Source organism: Hyperoodon ampullatus (genome assembly GCF_949752795.1).
Source record: "Hyperoodon ampullatus genome assembly, chromosome: 11".
NCBI lineage: Eukaryota > Metazoa > Chordata > Mammalia > Artiodactyla > Ziphiidae > Hyperoodon > Hyperoodon ampullatus.
This window is the reverse complement of record NC_136924.1, coordinates 57219110-57234017: the sequence shown is the minus strand read 5'-3', so window position 1 is coordinate 57234017 and position 14908 is coordinate 57219110. Positions and strand designations below refer to the sequence as shown.

The window sequence follows — 14908 nt, the reverse complement described above, 5'->3', positions numbered from 1 at the left end:
TATTCTCTTGAGTATCTCAGACAAGACGTGGCTGCCACCTTGGTACCAAATGATCCTTTTTTTGGACAACTCTGAAAATCAATGCTAAGAAACTATACTATACATTATGGGTCCAACAATGTAAAAATACATGTATATTTGAATAAAGATTAAAAAGTAAACTGTTAGGGTGTTGGTGGAATCACAAGTTTGTTTTTCAAATTTTACTTTAATATTTTACCTGTATCTTCTTTTCAAGACTTATTATGACCACAGAGAATCTCTGAAGGGGATCCTAATGTTTTTCTCAACAAAAAGGCTGTGCTTATATGAAGCATTATATACATTGCTCTGGTCACTTTTTTTTCTCTCCAGCCAGCAAAGCAGTTGTACACTGAACAGTTGAGAAATTCAACAAGTTCCTATTCACAAACAATTTGGCCATTAAGACAAATGGAATAATTGGACTGACCATCTGCAGTTGTTACTTGGGTTATTTTAATCAGATCAGTGACTTCTATTTGACAGTGACTGATGCCTAAAAAGATCAATTGGAATGGCAATCAGGTGGGGCCTTAGTCACTGTGATCTGGCAGGAAGGACCATAGCAAAGAATTGGTCACCAACCTGTGCCTCTTCCTGTTGCTTCTTAAGTTGCTCCAACATTGCTTTGAATTCAGCCTCTTTCTGCTCTGCTTCCTCCAGTGTTGCCTGATTCTGTTCTTCATAAGCCATGGCCACCACAGCCAAGATCAAGTTCACCAGGTAGAAAGAACCCACAAAGATGACCAAGACGAAGAAGATCATGTACGTTTTCCCAGCTGCTCTTAAGGTCTGTAAAGACAAAGAGACAAAGACCACTTTCTGAGTCGCTTGCATCAAACGAATCAGGCTGAAAACTACTCATGGGCTGGTGTTCCTCTTCAGGGGCACTACTGCATTTAGAACAGGACAGTACTTCACTGTGTGGTACTTCACACTGCACAACACTTAGCATCCCCAACGGCCAAATGGCCTCCCTACCCTCAACTCACAGTAAATGTTGGTAGTACGTCCCATTCATTATGACAAAAAAGTCCTCTTCCATTTCCAAATACTCTTAATATACTCCTTTTGTAGAAAAATGCTTAATTTTTTTTAAAAGGAAAAATCGCTCTGGGCTAAGAATTACATTTGACTTTGTCAGCTCGTTCTAAAACAAGTCTGAAGAAATGAATACAAGACCTCAGCTCATTTATCTACTGGTCCTCAAAAAGCATTAACAGACAAATTCCATCTCTGGGATCAGGTCCAAGTCATAGGAAGTCCCTATCTTGAGGGACATCCTTCCTTAGCCTGTTGCAATAGGATGAGTTTTTAAAGAGGGATATGACATAAAGGATAGTGGAGGGAAAAGAAAACAGGAAGGAGGATCCCAAGAGGATTCCTTGGGGAATACTCAAGGACTACTGAGTATTCCCTGAGCAAGCAAATAGACATCAAAGAACAATTGTGTTTTAGGTTATGTACACAGGACCCACTATTACTTAGTTTTCATTTTTGTTCTTCTCAACCACAAATTGAAACTTAGCATAAGTCACAAATATTTCATGGGAAAGATTCAATCCTGAGGGAATACTAGGCTGTACAACAGAAAGGAAGAATTCTAGGAGATACGAATAAGAAACTTCCCTTAAAGAGCTTCCTTCATGCCTGAGGGGAACACATTTCTTATCCTCAAACTAATTTGCATTACCAAATGCTAGAGTCAAATGGAAAACAATGGATCATCAGAGAATCTCTAAACTGGAAGACCCTCAGCAGTCACCTACACTAACTTCTCCACCACAACCAGCAAAATTAAATGACTTGCCCAGAGTCACCAAAGCAGCCCAATAGAATAGTAGTGACCTTTTTAAAAAAATCTGTCACAACATTCTTGAACAAATACAAATGTGTTACAAATTTCAAAACATTGACATATTTAGGCTCCAAGATCTCTGTGGATAAAATCTCATCTTTATAATGTCTAGCATAGTGCCTTGCACAATGTGTTTAATATTTCTTAAAAAGATGACCTAAGCCGAAAAATCCAAAAGGAGAAATACTGAAGATGGTCTGGTGAAATGATAGGAAGTAGGTAGAGAAGGCAGATTCCCAGGCCAGGCAAGAGGCTCTCAAGTCTGTGAACCGCTACAGCTATACATGATGAGCATTAAAGAACCGGGCCAAGGGCTTCCCTGGTGGCGCAGTGGTTGAAAGCCTGCCTGCCGATGCAGGAGACACAGGTTCGTGTCCCGGTCCGGGAAGATCCCACATGCTGCGGAGCAGCTGGGCCCGTGAGCCATGGCCGCTGAGCCTGCGCGTCCGGAGCCTGTGCTCTGCAACTGGAGAGGCCACAGCAGTGAGAGGCCCGCGTACCACACAAAAAAAAAAAAAAAAAAAAAAAAAAAAAAGAACCGGGCCAAGAGCTGGGAGAATTCACTTACTTTTGTAAACCCACTGACTCTGAGAAATACCATCCTAAGACCCTATATAACGTCTTCACCAAAGGTCTCTCACACAGAATGTCCCCAACCCCACATATCCTCATGTAAATTCTATCACCAAAGAAAAAGAGGTAGTACTCGAAAAAGAGGTATTACTTACTAATTGATACAAGTTTTCCCAGTAGTCCTGGGTCATAAGGCGAAACAATGCCAAGAAGGCCCAGCTAAAAGTGTCAAAGCTTGTGTAACCATAGTTGGGGTTCCTTCCTGCTTTCATACACTGGTATCCCTCTGGGCATTGCCTGAGGAAAGAAAGGGAAACAAAGGGCTTTTCAATGTAATCCTACCCAGTCGTCAGCTGTAAGGCATCTCTATGACCTTGGAGATAATAAATATATAGATGGTTATTTATTACAGGTCAACAAACAGGAATTTAAAAAAAGAAAAAGAGGAAAGAAACAAAGTAGCAAGGTAAATTTTTCAAAAAATGTTGTCATAGGGACAGTCTAGGATCAGAATCACCTGAAAAACGTTGATTCCTATGACCTACCCAAGACCTAGGAATAAAAGCTCTGGATATGGGATCCATGAATCTGTATTTTTAAGGGGCGTGTCAGATGATTCTTATGCATGCCAAAATTTGAGAATCACTGTCCTAGATTCATATCAATGTGCAATCCAACCAAATTTAACTTAGCTGCTATCCGAAATGACAAATGGCTAGAAGCTCCTCTTAATCATCTCGATTCTCTTAACACCCATTGTGACAAGCATGTCATACTGGGGATTTCAGTGACCTTGATTATAACAGTTCTTCTGCTTTAAGACCCGCCTGATATTTATTTCAGTGTAATTTCTAGTATCTACTTCAATACAGAAATTAAATGAACTTCTAGTCGTCATGTCATCTTAAAACACCAATTCCTGTATTTACCAATATACTCTAAATAATGACACTACACCCTACATTTATATAGTCCTGTTTACAAAGCACTTTCACATATGTTATGTAACTGGATCCTTACATAACCCTTTGAGAAGGTGAGAACATGATTAAATCCATTTTTAGATGAAGAAACTGAGGCTCACATAAGTTAAATGGCTTGCCAAAAGTCTAGAAGTAGCAGAATCAGGACTAAACTTTGTTGCTGTACACTCATGTTCATAGCAGCTAAAATGTGGAAACAACCCAAGTGTCTACTGACAGATGAATGGATAAACAAAATGTGATATATACATACAATGGAATATTATTCAGCCTTAAAAAGGAAGGAAATTCTGACATATACTATAACATGGATGAACCCTGAGGACACTATGCTAAGTGAAATAAGCCAGTTGCAGAAAGACAACTACTGTATTATTCTACTTAAGTAAGGTACTTAGACTGGTCAAAATCATAGAGACAGAAAGTAGAATGGTGGTCACCAGGGGCTGAGTGGAGGGGAGAATGGGGAGTTATTGGGTACAGAGTTTCACTGTAGGAAGATGAAGAGTTCTGGAGATGCATGGTGGTGATGGTTGCATAACAACATCAGCATACTTAATACCACTGAACTGTACATGCAGAAATGGTTAAGAGACCAAATTTTATGCTACGTGTATTTTGCCACAATATAAAAAGGGGAAAAGATATTACATTGCAACTCTTTTCCCTCCCCCACGTTGTCAGGCCTGGCATATTCTGGGTCAACCTTGGGTGCTAACCTATCATGAAGACGGTGTCCTTATTCGATATCTTATTAATTGTGTTAGGATAGAATGAGGAGAGTCTTCAAGAGACAGGCAAGATATCTGATGTTACAGATTCTGTCTTTAGCCTTTTACATCTTTAATTTTGGCTTGAGACTATGGACACCTTCACCTACTAGTGAAATGTCAACTTTGGACGGACAAATATAAAACAGAAAGAAAATCTGAGTCACCCAATACATCGGGCCCACTAAGGATCCACTATACGAGCACAAAGAAAGAGAACATATTGTCCATTTCTGTCTGACAAATTATTTTAAGGGAGGAGAATAAAATTAGGTGAGCTACTTACCCAGCATCAGAACTGTTCCCACAGAGTAAAGGTTCCAGCATGCCAGGAACTGTGTAAAAATTTGCTAGAAAAGTTTGAAGAGGCAGGCAATGAATAAGGCAGATTTCAGTGAATGAGAGAATAAACAGTTATTGATTTTTGCTCATATAAATCTTTTCTGACAGCAGTGAAACCTGATAAGAATTCTTTCCCATTAACTATTTTCCTATATATATTTAACAATGAAAAGTGCTGCTGTGTAGCCTTTAGTGCAATGTTCTTTTCACAGACACCTGACTTCTACTCGTACTTCAGATCTGTGTGCCACGTTCTAGCACTTGAATCAAAGGGTCTAAAAAAGAGGTTTCTGAGTTCTTTACCCCTTTACACCACTTTACTCTTCTATCTTTATAACTTCTCTCTACCAAAGATAAACTGATCGCTAGTTACCATGACCTATTTTAAATTAGAAGGCAGGTGTCCCTGAAATCCCCTTTGCAACACTTTCTTGTAGGTACTAACTGCCTTTATTCCTCAGGAGTGACTAACGGGGATACTGCTAACTTTCCCCCATTGTTTTACAGAAGTACTACTATACCAAATATTCCTAAGGGTAAGACCCAAGTGCCTTGGTTCCTGAAATGAACTTGTTAAAACTCCTTAACTGAAATAGGATCAAATGATTACTTAGAGATTACTCGACTCCCTAGACCAGGTTGATTCCTAAGGTCTAAGTAGTATTCAGAAACCTTACTAGGTATACTCTATAAACTAAATGTTTAAATATCTCAGGGAAAAGAGGATTTTTATCAAGTTTCTAAGCCTGATTTTCAAAGCAAAAGTTTAGGGGTACATGTGAAAAAGATCTAAAGTTTCATTTTTGCTTTTAAAGGGAGAGAAAAGAGAGTGAGGAAGAGAGGGCTGATATTTGAGAGCTTCTGAACATCATCCGACCTCAAGGGAAGGGAGTAAGTTCCCAAGGCTCCTTCCAGCAGTCCCGGCCTTCCTTTCTGGAAGACTTTCTTCCCCACTTGCAGAGGCGGGGCCACCTACTTTTTTTTTTTTTTTTTTGCGGTATGCGGCCTCTCACTGTTGTGGCCTCTCCCGTTGCGGAGCACAGGCTCCGGACGCGCAGGCCCAGCGGCCATGGCTCACGGGCCCAGCCGCTCCGCGGCATGTGGGATCCTCCCGGACCGGGGCACGAACCCGTGTCCCCTGCATCGGCAGGTGGACTCCCAACCACTGCGCCACCAGGGAAGCCTCCACCTACTTTTATTGTTGATGTACTCTTCCCAGTCAAAGCCCTTGGTGCCATTTTCAAGGTAGCTCTCGTTGAAGTTTATGGGCCACACCACACACTTGTTCCGCAGGTTTCCCATGAAGAGCTGCAGTCCGATCAAGGCAAAGACACTCAGGCAGAACACCGTCAGGATCATCACATCCGACAGCTTCTTCACGGACTGAATTAGGGCGCCCACAATGGTCTTCAGGCCTGAGGGGAGAGAAGCTCCGGAGTCAGAGTCATCCCACAGCCCTCCCCACCTCCCCCAGCCTCCCCCCTCCGCCACGGCTCCTGGTCCGCCCCACTGGGCCACCCATGAAGCATGGCCACTTCACCATTTATACCATGGGAATAACAGTGGGGCAGTGGTATTACCAATTCTTCCAGGGGCATCAATTTTTAAGTCAATATTTTTTGAAAAAGAAAGTCCCTTCTCCAGCATGTGGCTCTTTCCTTCCCGGAAGTACTTCCCTGTCTCTGACGGCTTCTCAGCGACTCAGGTGAGTCAAGGTCTTACTTGCCTCAGTGTTGCCACACATGCTGTTCCCTCTGCCTGGAATGCTTCCTTCCCTTCTCTTGTCCCTCCTGCCTGTTTCCTATTCATCCTCCACTCTCGCTTAAAGAGCAATTCCCCCAGAAAGCCTTCCCTGACTTTACAACTCTTCTCCCTCCTCTACTGCTACTATTTTAATAGCACCTTTTACTTTCTCTGTAGCATTTATCATGGTTATAGTTAATTATGTCTGCCTTGTTCACAGGTGTATCTGCATGGCTTAGCCCACAAGGTACTCAGTAAATAATAGCTGAATAAACAAAGAGAAAATCAGGAATTGAGGAGGCTTCCAGTTTGGAAAGAGAGCTACAGGTAAGTTTAAAAGCCAATAATAAGTGAGAAGGTACAATAATGTTTTCCCAAGAGCTCTGGAAATGCCAATGTATTGAAAAGGTTAATCATTATCAATCCAGTATTTATGGTTTGTCTTTCCACTAAAAAATACACCTTCTCTGCATCACATATACTATACCTTTTTTCTGTCCTAGATTAAAAACTTGAAAAAGTTTAAAAAAACATATAACCCACTTGAATTGGCGGTTTAAATGCAAGCCACTGGCTCAAATTTGAATCTGCAGGCAGATTTCTTAACTGCACAGGGAGAGATCAGTGATAGGAGGCAAAGAAAAGTATGGCTGTGGGTTCGTGATCTTTGGATCAAGACTGAGTCTACATGTGGTTCTCCTGGGCATGCTCACACATCAGCTAACCATAAAACATGGCCAAGAAAGCACGGAGCACTCTCAGGGTGCCGAAACACCAGGACAGACAGCAGGCAGACACAGAGCCTTGACACACAGGCCTCAGGAGGGATCTTATCCCTAATCTACTGCTGAAGACAAGACTATCACACTGAAATTCTACAGAAATCCTAATCCTGGCTCTGATCCTAATCCTAATCCTAATTCTAATCCTGAGTCTGGGTAGATAATTACTAATCTTAATCAAGTTATACAACTTATTTACATGACCTGAGCAATAAACCTAACCTCCTTGGATCTCAGTGTTTTCATCTTTAAAATGGGGATAATTATAGTAGAATATCATAGGGCTGTTGCAAGGATTAAGCATGATTCATACAAACACTTAACACAGCACCTGGCACACAATAAATGAATCAAATGTTAACCATTTTTGTCTGAACCTTAGTTTACTCATTTGTAAAAGGTATTTAAAATATCAACCTCGCTGGGTTGTTGTGAGGTTTAAATAAGATAATGAATGTTAAATACCAAGTACAGTGCCCGGTACTTACTACTTGTTAGCTATCACTATTATACATATGTTGCCCTCCTCAAAGAGACAGGATAATGGGATAATGACACTGCATGGCTAACCACATACGATGGTGATCTAATGGGTAGTGTGGACATGACTCTTCTTTTGCTGTAGTTTGCACATGACTACCTAGAATTTTCAAAGTTGAGTCCAATAGTGGTAATGGATGCTGTACCTAGCACAAGCCCTGGCACAAAGCAGACACTTAATATGTTTTTAAGTTCTTTATTGAAAGAGTAAATGAATAAGAAGCTTTCTTTCACACAGATATCCTGAAAGGGATGTAAGGGAAATTAAAGAAAAAAGAGCCAAGAGCTAGACAGTAGAGACGTGTCAGTGTGCAAAGGCTTATGTCTGCTCACAGAGTGGGCCTTCCATGGACACTGTGGCCACCGAAGGGATTAGGAAGAGCTTGCCTGGGCTCCAGGAATGAGGCATTTCTGGCCTGATTCCTTGTCTCCTCACAGGGCAGTTCAGAAAGAGCACAAGGCAGGAATCAGAAAGCAGGAATTCTGATCCTGGCTCAGCCACTATTCACGACCCACTGTGTTTCAGAACAAACTTAAGGTCACCTCCCAGTCTCATTTTCTCATACACAGAACATGGATAAACACAGGAGCACCGGCAGTGGGCAGTGGAGGAGAAGCTGAAGAATCGTCTCTAAAAGTTTTTTTGTTTTTTTGTTTTTTCTTTTTTAAATCTTTTTAACTGTGCCTTGTGGCATGTGGGATCTTAGTTCCCTGACCAGGGATCAAACCCATGCCCCCTTCAGTGCAAGCGCAGAGTCTTAACCACTGGACCACCAGGGAGGTCCCTCTAAAAGTCTTTAAAAATAGGGCAGAGATATTTACTTGTTCGTGATTAAGTAGCTGAAGTTCAATCTTTTATTCCTAAGTCCTGGAAAATTGTATCATAATCACACAGCTAGGTAAGAAGGTATTGGTGGTATAGAATAAAAGGCAGCTATAAAGAAGTAAAAATTGTTCCAGTGTTCTGGAACTCATTTCAATAAGTTGCTAAGGAATAGAAAAATTCTTCACTATATTTGGCTGGGTTGAGGCAGGTGTATGTTGGGTCGATAAGTCAATTCTAGGCTCCTAAAATTATACAGTTCTGCTTTCAAAGTCAAAGAGTGATTTTTAAAAAAGAGTAGTTGATAAACCATAACGGAAAAGAATATGAAAAAGAAGGTATATATATGTATAACTGAGTCACTTTTCTGTACAGCAGTAATTAGCACAACATTGTAATTCAATTATACGCCAATAAAAACTAAATTAAAAAAAAAAAGAGTAGTTGAATAGGTCACTGAAGAATGGCTGTAAAGTTTATTTTCCTGGACTTCTTTATGAAGAGCTTATATAGCCATCTCTCCTGAATGGTTCAGACAATCACCTGTCTGAATACTGGATGATAGTTCAAGGCCCTTTCTACTTCTATTTTAATGAATTGAGAAATTAGCTATAAGCTGTCATTTGTATTAGTAACAAGAGGATAAAACTTTAAAATAGTCAAAACAATGTATTTGTGACATTAATTAATTTTTAAAAACATACAATTTTAGCATAAGTCTAATCTGATTTTCCTGGGCTGGGAAATCTTTGGACAGTTCCAAGCCCATACAACAGAAAATTCCAGGCTATGAGCTCAAACTATCTTCTGTTCCATAAGGGTGGGCTCCCAGCAGCCTTGTTTGTAGGAAGTGACCTTCTCTTAGTAGTTAGATGTCAGGATGGACACCTGACCTAAATCTAGATCCTGTCCTCCAGGAATATAGAATGGGACAAGAGACACTCCAGTAGCCCTTTCACGTGGTGGGAATGATGATATATAAATCTGGAAGCTAAATGGTAGCCATAGTCTATCATTATATTAGGATATGTCTGTGAAGTCAAGACAGCCTTCTAAGGGATAGAAAAAGGAAATAGGAGCATGGAGAAGAGAAAGATGAAGACAAGGTACCCCCTGGTGTCTGGGGCTTTCTGGCTCTAGATTCTGGTTTCACTGGCTTCCAGAAGCCCCAAAGCATTCCAGCCCTTAGTTTCCTTGAAGTACTCCTGTATCTTTTTACTTGCAACCAGAGATGCTCAAATAATACACCAACCCTACATGGAACTCCTCACTACCTGAACACTCACAATCGGCTGGTTCAACATCTCTTCTCCATAAACCAGATGCCACTGCTGAAGAAATCTGTACACATGAGTCCAGAAAACTAAAAAAAAAATTTCAAGTGTTTTCCTTTGAAGTCTGAGGCTTAGATCAACTCCTCTGTGGAGTTCTTTCAGCTTTCAAGAAGGTTAAAGTAGAGACTTAAGTTGGAAATTGTATTCAGCCGCTTATACTTCACAGGGTCTCAAAGGAACAAAACTTAATTAAGCAAAAATGATCACTCAATAACACTGTGGCCATCCAAAAAGTTTACTCTCTAAGATTCTCATCCAGATTGTTAGGAGAAAATTAGAGGAAGGCACAGGAAGAAGAAAGGTGATGTAACTTAATATCTGTAAGTGAAGTTAGGCACACAATTACTCAGCAATATTAAATGTAAATGGCTACTGGATTATACACAGGCCTCAGCCAAGACTCTTCTTCCTTCCATTCGTGTTGATAATTGCAAATGACCATATTTGCAGACACTGATGCCAATTTATGGAAATGACGCCATCAATGCTTTTCTTAAGCTCAACCTTCATAGTCTTGCCAGCAGTAGCTGCCACATACTAGTAAACAGCCAAGCAAAAGTGCTCCCCCAGCAACAAGCAACACAGGTCAAAAAAAGTAAGAAGTTGGGCTTCCCTGGTGGCGCAGTGGTTGAGAGTCCGCCTGCCGATGCAGGGGACGCGGGTTCGTGCCCCGGTCCGGGAAGATCCCACATGCTGCGGAGCAGCTGGGCCCGTGGGCCATGGCCGCTGAGCCTGCACGTCTGGAGCCTGTGCTCCGCAACGGGAGAGGCCACAACAGTGAGAGGCCCGCGTACCGCAAAAAAAAAAAAAACAAAAAAAAAAAACCCAAGAAGTTGCTAGTAGAATTTCTGACCTGAGGCGTGCAAGAATGGAGAACGTCACTGTTCTGGTTGTGAGGATAAACTGTCTGACCTCCTCGACTGGTTCACAACACCGCATACCAGAATGCGCAAGAAAACTAATAATCCGAAACAGAGCAGGAAGCTCCTTCATATGACTTCTACACAACAGAGTGTGACACAGAAGCCACGTGGCAGCAAATTGGACAGCGAGAAGAAGAGGCTAACGTTGACTAGCACTGGGATGTGTCTGAGCAGAAGCAGTTAATAGATTTACTACAGAACAAGGAAAGACAGCTGGACCCGATGCACAGAAAGGTCAGCTACCAGATCGGACACTTAAGAATTTTTTTTTTTTTTTTTTTTGCGGTACACAGGCCTCTCACTGCTGTGGCCTCTCCCGTTGCAGAGCACAGGCTCCGGACGCGCAGGCTCAGCGGCTATGGCTCACGGGCCCAGCCACTCCGTGGCACGTGGGATCCTCCCAGACCGGGGCACGAACCCGTGTCCCCTGCATCAGCAGGCGGACTCTCAACCACTGCGCCACCAGAGAAACCCTTAAGAAATTTTGCGAAGCAGGTGAAGCCGCTGTCACAGAATTTTACTCCACTCTATATCCAAAGGCACCTCTGAACCTCCTGTCACCTTTCCCAACGCCCAGCAATCCCTTGAACAAATGAACAAAGCCTGCTTATGTGCTAAGTCTAGAGAAATCAGCCATGCTGATTTCAAGATCTTCCACCATGTTGATGCCAGGTTATAAATAGTCAATTTATCTTTCCTAGTTTGTGGTTCAGGTCGAGAAATCTAACTGGTTTGAAGCAACACGAGCTACTCCTCCTACAAAATGAACATCAGAACAGGCCTCAACAGCAGTAACAAGCAGCTCTCACAACAGGGGGAAGAACAACTCCCCAGTCCCACAGTCTGGCTCGGTCCAGACAAGTCCTGGGGTACAGTCATGCCAGGTCACCTTCCCTGCTGCAGATTCAGTGCTCACAGTGACAGTTCTTGCAGGTTCTTCAGATCAAGAGTAATGTGGGAGAGTCTTGGGGGGCCCTTGATTTATTTACTCAAGACTAGATTCGTATCAAAGTCTGACCACAACTAAACTAGCTCTCAAAGGTGGGGCTGGGAGGGGGCGCTGTGAGTTCCCAGTGCTGCTCCACTCAGGACCACTGTGGTAAACTTCAGCTGTCTTTCCTGGGAAACAGTGTGGAAAAAGGAGAAACACAAAAGCAACTGGATTAATCACTAGAATATTTTAAAAGAAACAATGACTCTGAATACAGTCTTAAAACACTTTCTATCCCCCTTCACAATGCAGCAGAAATTGCCACATTCATAACGGGCACATTTAAAGAAAATACCTTCTTTGTGAATGTTGGGGTGGGAAGGAGAAGGGCCTCTCATTTTCCTGCTTCTTATCTGATCCCACAGGTAAAGAGAGAGAGACGGTAACAGAAAGGAAAGCAGAGAAATAGCAAATCCAAGAGAAAAATAATCAAGAAATTGCAGCTCTAAAGAGAGCAAAAGGACCAACAGAAGTAGTGCTTTGGGGAGCCATTTAAATGATGATGGAAATGAAAAGGGACTGGCAGCGAGGCCCTCCCAACCAGTTTTATTTACACCATTAAGTGCCACACTCTAAGAAAACCCTGAGACACCTTCTTTGAGATGTCCACCCTATCTTGGGGGCATGTTAGTCCTGTGGCTCATGGCCAAAGCACACAGGAGATGAAAATTCTGACAAAGTCACTTAGAAGTTCATTTTGGTACCCAGATAAACACAAAGTGAAAACAAAGTTTTAAGACATATGACATTCTCCACAGAATACTTCAATGTCAAGTTGAATCCAGCAAGTTCCAGACCAAAGAAAATATTAAAAGGGTCTTTTCCTATAACTGACCCTTTTAGCACAGTTTGCATGGCACTGTTCTTCAAGCTGAGTTCTCCGAAGCAGAAGGGAAACCATGAATGATAGGTATCCAGGTCTTGAGTTGGCAAATAAAAAGGGTCAGGATGTGAGTTTAGTCTTTTCTAAGCCACAAGAAGGCTCTAAATCGAAGTATCTCTTGTATAAAAGGCTGGAGCTAACTGATGCACTGCACTCTCCAATCTTCAGGGAGTCCTGACTGCCCTGACACATTCAGAGTATCTATCAATACCAAAGGTGCTTAGAGAGAGGATGGCATCAGCCAGGTGAGCAGGGTGAGTGCTCTAGGAAAGGGAAAACTCTCATAAAGAGCTCTGTGAGAACCTGCAGGTCCCACATCAGTTCTGCGGCTGCTCTCACTCCTGTTTTTGGCAGCTTCGGCTGCATAGCACAGGGACATCAGCTAGGTGGTTTGTGACCACCTAGAGGGGTGGGATAGGGAGGGTGGGAGGGAGGGAGACGCAAGAGGGAAGAGATATGGGAACGTGTATAACTGATACACTTTGTTATAAAGCAGAAACTAACACACCATTGTAAAGTAATTATACTCCAATAAAGATGTTAAAAAAAAAAAAAGCCTATCATCAAACTGGGAGCAGGAAAAGGCAAAAGAAAGCAACAATTCCACTGAAGTGGCCTATGAGAAAACTCAGTACCCAAAGCAATGGCTTTTACTCAGAGGGAACTATGGCCCAACTCTATAACTGTGGAGTCAAAATGACTTAGATTTCCAGTCAAGAGAGGGCCCAGGTCTACTGCCTCATACACTGGTATTACCACCTGGGAAGGAGACCTGGGTAACAGGCAGGTAGGAACAAGGCAATAGCCCTCTACAAGTAGAATGGGGAGCAAAAGGACTTGGGATTAAAAGTCACACTTTAATTCAAGTATCAATTATACCACTCACTGATAGTGATCTATTATTGGCTTTATTACCTCTTAAAGTTATTTTCCAAAGCCTCCCAAAGCCATCTCAGTTGGGGGGTGCTTCTAGAAATAGGAATCCAGGAATCTATTTCAAACTGTGAAGCCGGTGTCTAAATCTTCATATAAACCCTTTCTTTGGGTTTAGGTTTCTTCTTTATAATTGCTACTGCTAAAATCATTTATGGAGGACTACTATGGGCCAGGCACTGTGTTTATAAATATATATTTGTAATACAGAATATAAAACTAGACATGAATATATATCTATAAAACTAAAGTAATAAGGATAAATTACGTGACATCAGTCAAGAGTTATCTTGCAGAAATGCTGTGGTCAGAAGTTAATCATACAGCAGAGACAGAGACAGAGGCTAAGAGCTGGAGCAGAGACAGCATCTGCTGCCCTAGTTAGTGAGCAGAACACAGCTTTCCAATTTAATTCTGGAAGAGAAGTTTTGAGATCACAAGAACATAAAGAGACAGATGCCTTGTGGAGTACGCTGGGGGAAGTGAGCAGAAAACATGGGATCATATTTAAAAGAGGCCAGAGGAGGAAAGAGACCAAAGAAAAAATGAAAGTAAAGATTTGGTGGTACAGATGTCTTAAAAAAAAATACGACAAGGCCTGCCTAAGGGTTAGGCTGCCATCAACAAGCTTCATGAAGCTGCCTAGAGAGTGAGCTGAATTTTCTGTCAAACGGATTTGAAATGGCTAGGAACTAAACCTTGATAAGTCAGGGTTATAGTTTTTTGCCAAGGAGAATATACTCCAACTGACACCCAGCCTCTGGTTGATAAGGAGTAAGCTACCATTGCTAAAAATAAAGGAATTCATTTTTTAAAAATATTTATTTATTTGGCTGCACTGGGTCTTAGTTGCAGCACACGGGATCTTTTAGTTGTGGCATGCAAACTCTTAGTTGTGGCATGTGGGATCTAGTTCCCTGACCAGGGATCAAACTCAGGCCCCCTGCACTGGGAGCACCGAGTCTTAGCCACTGTACCACCAGGGAAGTCCCAAGGAATTCATTTTTTAAAAAAAAATAAATTTATTTATTTATTTATTTTTGGCTGGGTTGGGTCTTCGTTGCTGCACACGGGCTTTCTCTAGTTGTGGCGAGCTGGGGCTCCTCTTTGTTGCAGCGCACGGGCTTCTCATTGTGGTGGCTTCTCTTATTGCGGAGCATGGGCTCTAGGCTCACGGGCTTCAGTAGTTGTGGCACGTGGGCTCAGTAGTTGTGGCCTGTGGGTTCTAGAGCACAGGCTCAGTAGTTGTGGCGCACGGGCTTAGTTGCTCCGCGGCATGTAGGAGCTTCCCGGACCAGGGCTCGAACCCACGTCCCCTGCACTGACAGGTGGATTCTTAACCACTGCGCCACCAGGGAAGCCCGGAATTCATTTTTAATAGGGCCATAATTTACTGGCCCGCTTCATAG

At 42.2% G+C, this 14908-nt stretch overlaps 1 protein-coding gene across 3 annotated transcripts in view; it reads right to left on the bottom strand.

The window, feature by feature from the left end:
- Positions 1-14908, bottom strand: part of SCN8A (sodium voltage-gated channel alpha subunit 8) — a gene marked incomplete at both ends in the record, with an annotated part of 114847 nt that overhangs the window by 66869 nt on the left and 33070 nt on the right. For all 3 annotated transcript variants that reach the window (XM_079715383.1, XM_079715384.1, XM_079715385.1), the window contains 4 exons: positions 607-813; positions 2608-2749; positions 4492-4555; positions 5741-5962. In XM_079715383.1, coding sequence (XP_079571509.1) covers positions 607-813; positions 2608-2749; positions 4492-4555; positions 5741-5962 — 635 coding nt within the window. The remainder of the gene's footprint in view (positions 1-606; positions 814-2607; positions 2750-4491; positions 4556-5740; positions 5963-14908) is intronic.